The sequence below is a fragment of the Cucurbita pepo genome, chromosome 9 (genome assembly GCF_057944985.1).
Source record: "Cucurbita pepo subsp. pepo isolate OVF chromosome 9, ASM5794498v1, whole genome shotgun sequence".
Classification (NCBI taxonomy): domain Eukaryota; kingdom Viridiplantae; phylum Streptophyta; class Magnoliopsida; order Cucurbitales; family Cucurbitaceae; genus Cucurbita; species Cucurbita pepo.
Genome location: NC_141806.1, coordinates 1378052 through 1390971, shown reverse-complemented (window position 1 = coordinate 1390971; position 12920 = coordinate 1378052). Strand labels below are relative to the sequence as shown.

Below are 12920 nucleotides of genomic sequence, written 5' to 3'. Positions count from 1 at the left end.
TTCACTTCTCCCTATGCTACTCCCTGGCATCATCTCCGCCTCTTTCTCCTGCTCCGTTCGTCTCTGTAACCCGAACAGCGCGCATCCTCGGAACGTCGCTGTCTCCGCCCAATCCTCGCCGGTCAATGCTAGCTACAGCGTCTCTGACAAGGACCTCGAATCCCGAGGCTTCGTCCTCAACCTCGACCTAACTAACTCGGTCTTCGCTGCCGTTGGATTCCACAAACGCGATCCGGATAAGATCAAGATTGCGTTGGAGCACACGGACGCGTTGCTCTGGATCCAATACAGTAAAATGTAGCGGCCAGTGGCGACGGCGTGTTCGACGCGATTGTTTGGGATGTGGTGATGGATCCTTCCTTCCAAGGGCTTGGTTTGGGAAAGGCTGTGATCGAGAGGATTATCGAGGACTTACAGTGTAAAGGCATTTTAAATATCGCATTGAAATCGGAGCCTCGCGTGCTAGGGTTCTACAGACCTCTAGGTTTCGTCGCGGATCGAGATGCGATCCGCGGAATGGCGTATTCGAGAAAGAAAAAGAAAAATCAAATACAGAAATGCTCAAATCCAACAGCGTCCGATTCAACCACAGTATTTAATTTCCAAAGCGTTCGATCTTTTCCAGGTGAAATTCGAGAAGAGGAAAAAAGCAATAAATCAAGTCAACTTTCCATTTCTATTACCATTGAGATCAAAATTTTCTCCAGGATTCGGATCAAACAGACGACGAAAGAATCAGAACACGATTCCGATTCGAGATTAGGATGAAAAACAAGAATAGCAAAAGAGCATACCTCCGATCGAACGCCGGATTAGGAAACATCCTTAGTACTGTGCAAGAAAGCGGCAGAGCAAAGAATGGTAGCAATAAGAGCAAAAATCCCCAAACCTATGACGAGAGAAACTCCGGCGACGAACAAATCCAATAGGCCTTGAATGCTCAAACTGATCAGCATCTTCTTCTTCAACTTGCTATTCTGCGTGCAAGAGTAAAAATCGAAACGCAAACGGCCATGGCCATTAACAGATGCAGAGGCAGCAAAATTACGACACGCCTCACTGCTCTGCGATGGAAATCACCGTACAACGTGGCGACTTCTGTGAAATTGTACATATGGATGCCTTTCTGCGTGTTTCTCTCTTGGATATGGTTCTTTCGTGAATTATTAATTATTTAATTATTTAATTTGCTTTATTTTCCTCCAGGAAAATTCATTTTTCCTTTAATTTTAATTTATTCTTTAAATCAATTTTAATATTAGTCTTTTAAATTTTATGGAATGAAAAGGAATATTAAAAAAAAAAAAAAAAAACTACTAATTAATAATAAATATTTATTAAAATGATCATATATAATTTTATTGCTAGTTATATAAAATAACCATTGAATTGGAAGATCTATCTCGTGTCTGGTACTGCACGGTTCCACTCTACAAGAACTGTGTGTGTGTTGTGGAATACGTGTTCAAAGAAGATTGCTTACAAATATCATTAGCCACTGAATTGAAAGATCTATCTCGTGTCTGGTACTGTACGATTCTACTTTGCAAGAACTTCGAACTTCTTATGTAGTTTCAAATACAACTTGTAATCTTCTGAGCTACAGGCCCCATCCTATCGAACCCGTAGCTTCTGGTTAGGAATGGGCGGACCACCAAGCCTTGCAAAAGCAGGGGGTTGGGCCGGTTCAATGGCCCCAGGTCACTTCTCGAAAACAAGAGCTAAGGGTTCACCCAAAAAGGTCAATCGAAAAAAAATATATATATATATATATAATTTGAATGACTTAATCTAAGGGTATAAATTATTATAAAATAATGGTTAAAATTTCAAAATACCTTAAATTTCGAGGTAAAATTCACATTATAAAAAATTATATTTTCAACTATAAAATTAAATTATATAAATGTGAAATTAAAGCATGTAACTAATACATTATTCGATAAATTATGTTTAAATTAACGTAAATTTATAACTAATTAATGAAGGACATAATAATATGAATTATATTTAATCCATATAAATATACTATGGGTCCCTAAGGAGGCGTAAGGAAGTAAGGAAAGGTGGCCAAGCCGACCACTTTCGAGAGAAACGGAAGCCATGCGGGGGGAGATGTAATTGATGTTGAAATTGAAGTACGCTTGTCTTGATTTTGTTCGTCCAAATCCGAGAAGCAATTGATTAGAACAATGGAGTTGGAAGCTGATTTTGCAAACAAAAAAGACATCGATTAAATTAGTTCATCTTTATTTCAGAACTACCGACCTTCAATTCAGTTCTTCTTCTTACATCTGGATTCGATGTGACACTGTACTTTAATCCTCCTCCCACGCTCTCATCCACTCCATCGGGCATCGCCTAAACCAAGCAAAAAGGAGGGAAAGAAGGTACGGATTATTAGAATTATGCTGTTTATCTTTCTTCGAATTCGAATATTCTAGTGATTGGAAGGAAAAAAGTTTGGTGAGACTTGTTAATTGCTGTCGACTTTTTGATCTAATCCTGTAGTAAATTAATTTGCAAGTGGATTTCAAGTCGAAGAGGCGAAAAGAAGAGGAAACATTAATTTAAAGCATATGTGATTAATTTATTGTTAGAACCATGGGAAAGCTTGACTTCGGTGTGCTATGGCGGACACTTGGTGGAGTCGTGTGCTTAAATAATCATTTGGATAACATTGGGGGTTATGACATTAGGAGCAATTTTCTGTTCCTTTTGGAGTTTCTTGGCTTTTTTGCTTTAATTAGGATAAATGGGTGGATAGGAAGAAGATTGACGCGACTTTTTGATCTAAGTGTTTTTTTTATTGGGTTGGTATACGGTGCAGCAATTCTGCTTTTCAACGTCTAAGTTTAGGACAAGGTTTGGAGTTTCTTGAATGACGCATGCAAGTGAATGAAACAAAAAGGGAAAATGAAACCATAGCCTATCAATTTGAATGGAATGGTAGCCACTTGCCAACGCCAAGCCAGATTTTTGGTATGGTTGTGCTTCACAGCCAAGGTGTTTGATGAAATGCTTCAGAGAAAGAGCTGCTGCAGCGATTTAGGTAAATGATGTGAACAACCTAATTGGGTCCCTCCAACCCAATATTTCAGTGCTTAATGAGTCATCAGACTTCTAATTAAGTTGGTAATTAGAACTTGAGAGTTTGCCTTTTTGTGTTAACCTTCATTACGTCATTGATTCAGAAGGTGTTATTGGCTGCTTCAGTTCAATGCATTATGCTTCTGTAGTCTGGTGGTGGGGGTTCTTTAGGTAAAGTTCTAGCCTGAGTTTGACTTTAACGCCATTACTCTTTGTTTTAACCTTTGAATTCTTTCACCTTTGACATGATTTCATCCGTCACCACTTATGAGCATATATGTATCTGTGCCTGCGCGTGTTTATATCACATTAGATGCATATCAAGCTGTACACTGATAGGGTCATTACAATCATGTGTTTAAGCCTTATGCTCATGTAAATTTCCCAAGAACTGTAGCTTTACTTTGCTAAATTGGCCCACTTTTCCAACTTTATCATCCTATAAAAACCCATCATTTCTCCTGCTCTTATCACTGACCTCTCCATCAGCAATCTTCTAGACAAACCCCCTGAAGCCACTATCAACAAAAGTTTTCAAACATGGTTCCAGCTGAAATGACTGGCATCCAGTTTTTTCCATCTGAAAACGCTTTTCAAATTCCTTCAAATATTGGCATGATCCAGGACAGCTTTCAGACCTTCCATCATTTGAATGACTTTCTAGGAAACCAACCAATGTCTCAGGTCCCTCATCCTGGCCTTGAATTCCTTGCACAATCCTTAAGTTTTAGCTACAACTCAACATCTGATGAAGCCGAGGAACAACAGAAAAGTATTATTGATGAGAGAAAGCAAAGGAGAATGATTTCTAATAGAGAATCAGCTCGTAGATCACGGATGAGAAAACAGAAACACCTTGATGAGCTTTGGTCTCAGGTGCTTAGGCTTCGCTCTGAGAACCATGAGCTGGTGGACAAGTTGAACCACATATCTGATTGCCACGAAAAGCTTCTTCTGGAGAATGCCAAGCTGAAGGAGGAAGCCTCTGATCTTCGTCAGATGCTCAGTCACCTGCAAATTGGCAGACCTTACACTCCTTGCTTGAGTGACCTTGAAGATATTCCCAGCAACACTGTACATCTCAGAGCTGAATCTTCATCATGCCAGTCCATCGCCAACTCCATGGATAACCTACTCTTCATGGAGGATAAATCTTTAACTTTCTAAACATCTAGTTCTTTTTATCTAGTTTTGTTATTAGTCATCAGTCTTTGCTTTGAGCTTGTATGAGATCAGTAGTAGAATAAGATTGTTTTGGCTTTCAACCAGAGGTTGAATTCGGAGTTTTCTCACTACCTGTTAAAATTAGCATTCATGAAACGAATTTCTCTCTGCCCGCCGCATATACAGAATGAAGCTGGAGAAGCAAAGTACCTGAAAATGATATATTCATATTGGATCATGAGTGCCTGATTCATAACTTCATCATTTTCTTTTAAACCCCACCAGCTTACATCATTAAAGCTCCACAAAGGAGAGAAATGGATAGGAAACGGGAAACAATTTAACAGAGGAAGTAAGATTTTTGTCCAGTGAGCTAAGTGTATGGAGTAAAAACAACCAAAGTTCTGCACAGAATAGGAGGGGCACAATAGGACAAGCCATGGTGGAGGTGCTGCTGTTAGTGGCTCATCATTGAAATGAATACCATAAGATGCCAAACTTTTGAAAATGGTATCCACTAATACAAAATACCCTATTACCTTGCTATCTCTCTTTTGTCTATTATGGTAAGCTGATTCAAACAATCAAGCTTAACAGTTCGTATCTATATACTGTTCAATCAGGCAGAAATCTCAGATAAAGGTATTTGACTCTCTCTCTCTCTCTCTCTCTCGTTAATGCATTAGAATTTGTTGCATAACTTTGGTGTTATAAACTGAATCATCTCAGGCTGCACTGTTCTCAACCATTAGAAATTGTCTGCAACAGGGGTGATGTAACGGCCCAAGCCTATCGCTAGCAGATATTGTCTTCTTTGAGCTTTTCCTTTCGAGTTTTCCCTCAAGGTTTTTAAAACGTGTCTTCTGTGGAGAGGTTTCCACACCCTTATAAAGAATGATTCGTTCTCCTCCTCAACCGATGTAGAATCTCACAGGTGACGTTTCAGGTGGTGGCTTTAACATTGACAATTGCTGTTGCATATCCTGTGCTGCCGAGGTACACCATTAAACTCTCTGTACTTTACTGTCATCCAAAAAGCCATCTGCTGTGAAATTTTCTTTCCCTTTGTCTGAATCTGCATACTTGGAACAATTTGTGGGATTTGGATTGGGAAATCCTTTCTCAACCTATTCAACCACTTTCTAAAAATGGAGGCTTTTTCCTTGCTGCTGCTATGTGGAGTGTGAGGCCGATCAGATCCTAAAGCAAAATAGATCTGGTTAATGGATAAGGACCCGACATTATGATCATACTTGTTGACATATAGGTATCCTAATGCATTATTTATTGCCTGCAAATTTTGTACTTGTTCTGTATATTTACTTTGGGAATACTTTTTTCTTTTATCTCTGTTGAGACAGGAATTAAAAACTTTACCTTGTAGAAGATATACTTGAACTATGTTGAGATTATCCAATTTAATGTTTTTGTGAGATTCATCGTATTCCATAGTTCCTTCTGTTGGTAACGACACTATTGAGTGCCCCGGTTCATGGTATTCCATAGTTATTTCTATTGGCAACGACACTATTGAGTGCCTCTAATCAGGGTCGTAGATCGAGTTCTAACTTAAGGTTACCACCTTGATCCATTTGGCTACATCCGCCCCTATCCCGCACAAAGCTTCAACTGCTTTCAATTGCTTGAAAATTTTGTATTAGGTTATGGAGCTTATTGGGTAAACATTGTTCTTGCCTCAAAGAAAATATGTTTTTTTCTCCTTTTTAATCAATTCTAAATGCACTTTTCTTGATATGTTTGAAACTACATTTTTCTAATAAATTCCGAAATCTAGAAAATGTTACCAAAGAATATTTAAAAAAAGGTTCTCAATTTTTTTTTTTTTTTAGTAATTTAATGTGTCGTAGGGTCAAATAAATAAGTGTCTTGAGGAATATTAATATTAAGTTGCTTTAAAATATTTTTTAAGACTAAATTTATTAAAAATACCCTTAATTTTACTTTTTTTTTTTTTTTTAATATTTCTAAAATTTCAAAAAATTGATACCCTTAAACTTAAAATAATAATAAGAATAATAATAATCTAAAAAAATATCTTTATATTAAAAAAAAAAAAAAACTTCAAAAATATATTTAAACTTTCATAAAACTTTAAAAAATAATAATTTTCAAAATGGTTTAAAAAGTAGACTTTAAGTTTTAAAAAAAATTTATTAATACCCAAAAATATTCATGAACATATCTCAATTCATATATTCATAATAATAAATTTTTTGAATTTTTTTTACATAAAAGGACTGTATTAATGCTATTTTTAAAATTTCATAAGTATTTTCTAAACCTAAACCTAATATTGGAGATACTTTTCAACCTTTTAAAAAGTTAAAAGGGTATTAATAAAAAATTTTAAAATTTAAATATATATTTGAAATATTATTGAAATAAAAAAGAAGTTAAAATATTATTGAGAATTTTGAAAGGTTAAATAAATTTTTTACGGGCGTTAAATTAAATGATGACGCATTATGTCCATGGATATGTAGTTTACCGTTAAATAGCGGACTGAATCGCGCCAAACAAACCCCTCCAGATATTTCCCGCTTGGCTATTCCACAGACATATCTTCTTCCTTATCCTCCAATCGAAATGTTAATTCCATAATCCGCCATTGGAGCTTATCTTCATCCTTCACTTCCATGCTTTTGTTCTGCGGATTGCACAGCCATGGCGTCTTCCCCCACTCCCATCTCTCCACTATCTTTCCCCAATCGGAGATCAAAACCAAAACCAAACAAACCGCCTCCTTCATTGCCTCCGCCGTGGAAACCCAGCCCCAAATCTATGCCCAAGGAGATTTACTTCAACCGCGATGGCTCTGCCTTGAAAAAGCTTCAGGTTACGCCCTCGGACGAGGCCCTGGTTTATCTTTGCTCGACAACTGATTTGTTTGATTTTGTTGAGCAGGTCGGTGTTGATTTGGTGGCGGAGTTGGTCGGTGTTACGTTAGGGCCGAAGGGGAGGAATGTAGTGCTTCAAAGCAAATATGGTCCGCCTAAGATCGTCAACGACGGGGAAACTGTCCTCAAAGAGGTATTTGTGGTATTCTTTTCGTATTTTGGTTAAGGTTTTTCGCATTTGTTATTACGGCATCTGTAAATGAAATACTCGATCGATTGCGGAATAATTCCATCTAATCCATGTCTATTGCTAAAAAATTAGAAAGTTATGTGGTTAGGAAACATAATTAGATAAATTCTTTTGATACCATATTATATTTCAGTCGACAATGAATTTCAGTAAAGCTATACTGTTCCTTATAAATTGAAATGGTTTGTGATGATAAGTTTCTTTATCATATTACTTTTGGATTAGAGATAAAAGAACAAGAAATTCGTTCCGAAATCATCTTGTATAAGATCTACCACGGGAGATTGGTCACTGCTGCAATTTCTCTGTAATTCACTAGTTGGTTTGTGAATTTGCATCCATTTTTCTTGCCTTACTTTTGGAATTCATTTTACAGCAACACTGTGTCCTATTTTATTAACTACAATCCCACCCTGCAATGTTATGCATTTTCTAGCTGCATACATTGCTATTATGAAAACTTGATTCAGCATGTCTTGGCTTATAAATAATTACACAAGTACTTAATCAAGGTCGTCTATCTTTTTGACATTTGATAATTATCTGGTTGGAAAATGTTCTTTAGATTGAATTGGAAGACCGTTTAGAGAACGTTGGGGTGAAATTGGTAAGACAAGCTGGTGCAAAAACAAATGACCTTGCTGGTGATGGTTCCACTACATCTGTCGTTCTTGCCCAGGGATTAATTGCTGAGGGTATGAAGGTAGCTATGGAGTCCCATGAATGAATATCAACCATTTAGAACAACTGCTGTTATGTGGATCATGGAATACCATGTCCACCTAAGATTTTAACTTTTAAGAAACCTTTCATTAACTTTTGATTAAGAAACTTTTCATCAACTTTTCATTAACTTTTGTATTATGAAAGGATAACAAAATATTAATACCTTTTTTTTCTCCCCTCAGTTAATTTCCTGGCCAATTTGAAGTACTGATCATAGAATGCACTTAATAGGTTATTTCATCTGGCATGAGTCCTGTTCAAATTGCACGTGGGATTGAGAAGACTGCAAATGCACTAGTTTCTGAGCTGAAATTGATGTCAAGAGAGGTAAGCATGGTTATGCTTCTTTCAGTGTGGAAGGTTCAAAACCCTGAGACGTGCTTCATAGTGAATGAAAGGAAAAGAATATCAATAGCCGCAAGTGGTAGTCTAATAACTCTTTGTCAGTGATTTTTTCAACTGCTACATATTTCAAATTTGCAGGTTGAAGATCATGAGATCGCACATGTTGCTGCAGTTAGTGCAGGGAATGATTATGCTGTGGGAAATATGATTTCAGATGCCTTACGTCAAGTTGGAAGGAAAGGAGTCGTCCAAATTGAAAAGGGGAAGAGTGTCGATAACAGTCTGCAAATTGTTGAAGGGATGCAATTTGATTCTGGATATTTGTCTCCGTACTTTGTTACTGATAGACAGAAGATGATAGTAGAATTTCATGATTGCAAGGTAGCAACCAGACTTTAAGTAATATGTTTTCTTTTTATAAAAGAGTAATCCTTGAAAATGGGGATTTTTGGTTGCAGTTACTGTTGGTCGACAAAAAAATCTCAGATCCAAAGGAGATGTTTAAAATATTGGACAGTGCAGTGAAAGAGAAGTATCCAATTGTGATCTTGGCAGAGGGCATTGAGCAGGCAGCTTTGGCTCCAGTAATTAGGAATAAACTTAGAGGTGTGCTGAAGGCAGCTGCTGTCAAGGCTCCTGCCTTTGGCGAACGCAAGAGTCACTACTTAGATGACATAGCGACCCTAACTGGAGGTAGAAGATTATTCGAAAAAGAGTTTTAGAGTCCTTGTTGTGCTTTGCCCATCTCTCATAATCTTCTGAGACCATTTATATACCGAAAAGGAAAGAGAAGACCCCCCCCCCCCCCCCCCCCCCCCCCCCCCCAAAGGAAAAAAAATAAGGAAAAGGGCACTGTTTTCTTTTCTTTTTCCCTTAAGCGCTAACATGAATAAGTGCAACTAATTTCTACATCTATGGAGTGGTACAGTATATTCTAAATTCAATGAGATTTCGGCATAAACATATATCAGAGATCAAGAGAATTCAGTGAAGGACATTTCACCATAATGACGATGAAATACATAAATTTACAAGGATGCTGTATCTAATGAAGTATACCATTGGGATGAAATACATGAATTACATCTTATATGTATGATAATAATGAAAAGAAAAGGAATTTTACTTGTAGTTCTCTTTTAGTTCTCAGAAGATTTTACTATAAAGTGTAATCAAAAGTTCCTGACTCTTTTGTATGTTTGTAGCAACTGTGATCAGAGAAGATAGTGGACTGACTTTAGAAAAGACCGGCAACGAGGTATTGGGCTCTGCTACTAAGGTTGTTATAACGAAGGATTCCACACTAATAGTTACAGATGGGACTACTCGGGAAGCAGTTCAAAAAAGGGTTTTACAAATTCAAAAGCTTTTGGAGGTGCTGGAATCATCCCTTATCTATGCTGAGATATCCTACATTTCGAGGTTTTCTGCATTGCAGGATCCATTTCTAAGTAATATAAAAGAACGCAAATTTTCATGCTGAAGTATATTGCTTTGACGTTTAGTTGAATTACACCAAGAGACATACTATCATCTATTCTGCAGAATACTGAGGAAAAATTTCCAAAGAAGATATTGAATGAGAGAATTGCTAGACTATCTGGGCGAATTGCTATACTTCAGGTATAATTTAAGAACTCAAAATATTGCCTATATCAACATAGGAAAATAGCAACTTACGCCACCTTGTTTTATTGTAGGTAGGAGCACAAACTCAAGTTGAATTGAAGGATAAACAGTTAAGGATTGAGGATGCCTTGAATGCGTCAAAGGTGCTTGGTTGGTTTGTTTTCCTTGTGATATGAGTTCCTATCATCAGTGATAACCTTATGTTTATTGTAGGCTGCAATTGAAGAGGGTGTTGTCGTTGGTGGTGGTTGTTGTCTTTTAAGGCTGTCAACCAAGGTGGATGCTATAAAGAATGTCCTGGAAAATGAAGAGCAGATGGTATCCCTCTTGGCTTACTTCAAAATTTTCTGCTCTAATATCTTAATATTATATAAAGTTGTTTGCTTGAATATGATGACTGCACAGTTAGACTTAGTTTTGATTAGCATTATCAACTAGAATATTACCTGAATTAATATGATGGGTTCTCTAAATTGTTCATATTGATTTCACTGGTCAATTTACAGATTGGTGCCGAAATTTTCAAAAGGGCTTTGAGTTATCCTACAAGACTAATTGCGAGAAACGCCGGTGTTAATGGAAGTGTGGTTATAGATAAGGTTGCTGTGAACAGAGGAATTTGCTTCTAATTTGCGTTGTATAATTTTCTCATCTTCACATATCGTGTCTAATCAATCATGGAAAAATAATTTCATATCTCGCAGGTTCTAATTAACAATGATATGAATTATGGATATAATGCCGCCACAGACCATTACGAGGATTTAATGAAAGCTGGAATCATGGATCCATCGAAGGTTATGAACTTTCTTCCGAGCTCTTGAACTTTTGAAGAATTTGATCGAAACATAGCAGAGTAACATCCATTTCTTTGATGAAATATGAAATTTAGTATTTAAAGGATCTTGAAAGAAATAGATTGGGAAAAGGTTGGTTGAAAATATAGTGAAGGAATGGTTTTTCATCAACCAACAACTTGTTGCACTAAATTTTAGTTATCTGGGGCAGGTCGTCAGATGTTGCTTGGAGCATGCCGCTTCTGTTGCGAAAACTTTCCTGACATCCGATGCTGTTGTAGTTGATATCAAGGAACCAGAACCCTTTCCAAGAAGAACGCCGTTGCCCATCTCAGGTATTGGACGAACAAACTATATGGCCCTTCATTTCTCTGACATCCATTCGTTTGGTTAACAATAATGCCTTTCATGTTGTAGGCATCAAACGAAATGGGTCTTTAGCTTGACGGCCAAGATCAGAGTATATGGGGGAATTCTACGATGGCTGTTTTCAGACACAGACAAATGGGTCTCAAGCCACCATTAAGAGTAAAGTTCTTGCCCAATTTGTAGCAATGATTTGATTGATACAAGGCAGGTTGAGCAGCAAGTGAAGGACAAGCAGGCCAAGAACTTGTCGAGGTAATGCTCTCTTCACTAACAATCTTACGATTACAGTAGAAAATCCTCAAGTCGATTAAACTTATTGGTAGCTCATAATGTCCTGTGATGTATTTTGATTGCAACTATGATGAAGGGCAGAATCTTAAAGACTCCTTTGTCTTTAAGAAGTGTCTGCGAGTTAAAGACTCTGTCAAACTGATGCTGTGATCTAACATGCAATTGGATGACGAATTTATAAATAGAACTTGAATTCAATGTTAGATGTGGTTTGGAAATGGCTGTCCTCAATGCATAGTAGGGAGAAAAGGCTGCAGTTTTGTTAAACGTACTCCGGCATCAGTTTACGGAGAAAACAAATAGTGTCTTAGGCCTGCTAGGCGTAAGCTCGAGTCTAGCTTTTTAGACTGGACTTGTTAAACATACTCTAACATCAATTAGAGGAAGAAAACAAGTGATAGGAGAAGAAAACAAGTGATAGGACTTGTTAAACGTATTACAGCATCAGTTAGAGGGAGAAAACAAATAGTGTCTTGGGTATGTTAGGCGTAAGTTTAGGTCCAGTTTTTTAAATCAAACTTGTTAAACGTCCTCCAACATCAGTAAGAGGAAGAAAACAAATAGTGTCTTAGGTCTGCTGGGCTTAAGTTTGAGTTGAGTTGTTTACGTCAGGTCAGACCGACTCTTACGAAGATTAAACATATCTGTAACGACCCAGATCCACCACTAGCAGATATTGTCCTCTTGGAGCTTTCCCTTTTGGGATTCCCCTCAAGGCTTTAAAATGCGTCTGCTAAGGGAAGGTTTCCACACCTTTATAAATGGTGGTTTGTTCTCCTCCCCAACCAATGTGGGACATCACAATCCACCCTCCTTCGGGGCACAGCGTCCTCGTTGGCACTCTTTCCTTCCTCCAATCGATGTGGGACCGCCCCCAAATTCACCCCCCTTTGGGGCCCAGCGTCCTTACTGGCACACTGCCTCGTGTCTACCCCCTTCGGGGAACTGCGAGAAGGCTGGCACCTCGTCCGGTGTCTGGCTCTGAAACCATTTGTAACGGCCTAGATCCACCACTAACAGATATTGTCCTCTTTGGGCTTTCCTTCCGGGCTTCCCCTCAAAGCTTTAAAACGCGTCTGCTAGGGGAAGGTTTCCACACCCTTATAAATAGTGGTTTGTTTTCCTCCCAACCAATATGGGACGTCACAATATCCATATTATCTTTTTCCCCCAAGAAAAACATGGAGGTTTAGATTTTAGGTCTTTAGGTGTAATGCTTTTACACCTCTACCTAAGTAAAAAACTCTATTTACCGAACTTGCTCTATTAAGATAATCATATAGATATATTTCGAACAAAATGTTTAAAATATACCAATATAGCATTTTTTTTTTTCTTAGCTCTGTTCAAAGGATCTTCGTCAAAGGAGCAATGGTAACCACATTTTTCTTACTTCAATCG

At 37.6% G+C, this 12920-nt stretch overlaps 3 protein-coding genes and 1 pseudogene across 7 annotated transcripts; 3 read left to right on the top strand and 1 right to left on the bottom strand.

Annotated features, from left to right (window-relative positions):
* The first annotated feature begins 13 nt into the window (after positions 1-13).
* On the top strand, positions 14-768 carry LOC111801337 (GCN5-related N-acetyltransferase 1, chloroplastic pseudogene; annotated as a pseudogene).
* On the bottom strand, positions 658-956 carry LOC111801338 (chaperonin 60 subunit beta). The gene has a single exon (XM_023685297.2). It carries the CDS (start codon positions 954-956, stop codon positions 813-815), a length of 144 nt encoding a protein of 47 aa, XP_023541065.1. The 3' UTR covers positions 658-812.
* A 977-nt stretch (positions 957-1933) lies between these two features.
* On the top strand, positions 1934-5687 carry LOC111802699 (basic leucine zipper 43). Of its 4 annotated transcripts, XM_087126683.1 has the most exons (4): positions 2074-2390; positions 2831-3052; positions 3195-4896; positions 5023-5687. In XM_087126683.1, exon 3 carries the CDS (start codon positions 3631-3633, stop codon positions 4255-4257), a length of 627 nt encoding a protein of 208 aa, XP_086982809.1. In that variant the 5' UTR covers positions 2074-2390; positions 2831-3052; positions 3195-3630; the 3' UTR covers positions 4258-4896; positions 5023-5687. The 4 variants fall into 4 exon arrangements, 3 of the variants coding, with proteins under 3 accessions (XP_086982809.1, XP_086982807.1, XP_086982808.1); XM_087126681.1 differs by having other exon boundaries at positions 2831-4896; XM_087126682.1 differs by having other exon boundaries at positions 2831-4896; positions 4984-5687.
* A 1102-nt stretch (positions 5688-6789) lies between these two features.
* On the top strand, positions 6790-11722 carry LOC111801417 (chaperonin 60 subunit beta 4, chloroplastic). 2 transcript variants are annotated; one of them, XM_023685412.2, is made up of 14 exons: positions 6790-7110; positions 7180-7305; positions 7928-8065; positions 8320-8415; positions 8572-8814; positions 8892-9126; positions 9639-9808; positions 9979-10056; positions 10134-10205; positions 10276-10380; positions 10569-10661; positions 10767-10859; positions 11071-11194; positions 11277-11722. In XM_023685412.2, exons 1-14 carry the CDS (start codon positions 6940-6942, stop codon positions 11303-11305), a joined length of 1773 nt encoding a protein of 590 aa, XP_023541180.1. In that variant the 5' UTR covers positions 6790-6939; the 3' UTR covers positions 11306-11722. The 2 variants fall into 2 exon arrangements, with proteins under 2 accessions (XP_023541180.1, XP_086982806.1); XM_087126680.1 differs by lacking the exon at positions 7928-8065.
* The last annotated feature ends 1198 nt before the right edge of the window (positions 11723-12920 follow it).

Bases quoted from the DNA above. Each gene is read 5' to 3' on its own strand.
- LOC111801417 (XM_023685412.2), top strand. From the start codon at position 6,940: ATGGCGTCTTCCCCCACTCCCATCTCTCCACTATCTTTCCCCAATCGG. The intron at 8,416-8,571 runs GTAAGCATGGTT...TCAAATTTGCAG, and splicing joins TGAAATTGATGTCAAGAGAG to GTTGAAGATCATGAGATCGC. The intron at 8,815-8,891 runs GTAGCAACCAGA...TTTTGGTTGCAG, and splicing joins TAGAATTTCATGATTGCAAG to TTACTGTTGGTCGACAAAAA.
- LOC111801338 (XM_023685297.2), bottom strand. From the start codon at position 956: ATGCTGATCAGTTTGAGCATTCAAGGCCTATTGGATTTGTTCGTCGCC.
- LOC111802699 (XM_087126683.1), top strand. From the start codon at position 3,631: ATGGTTCCAGCTGAAATGACTGGCATCCAGTTTTTTCCATCTGAAAAC.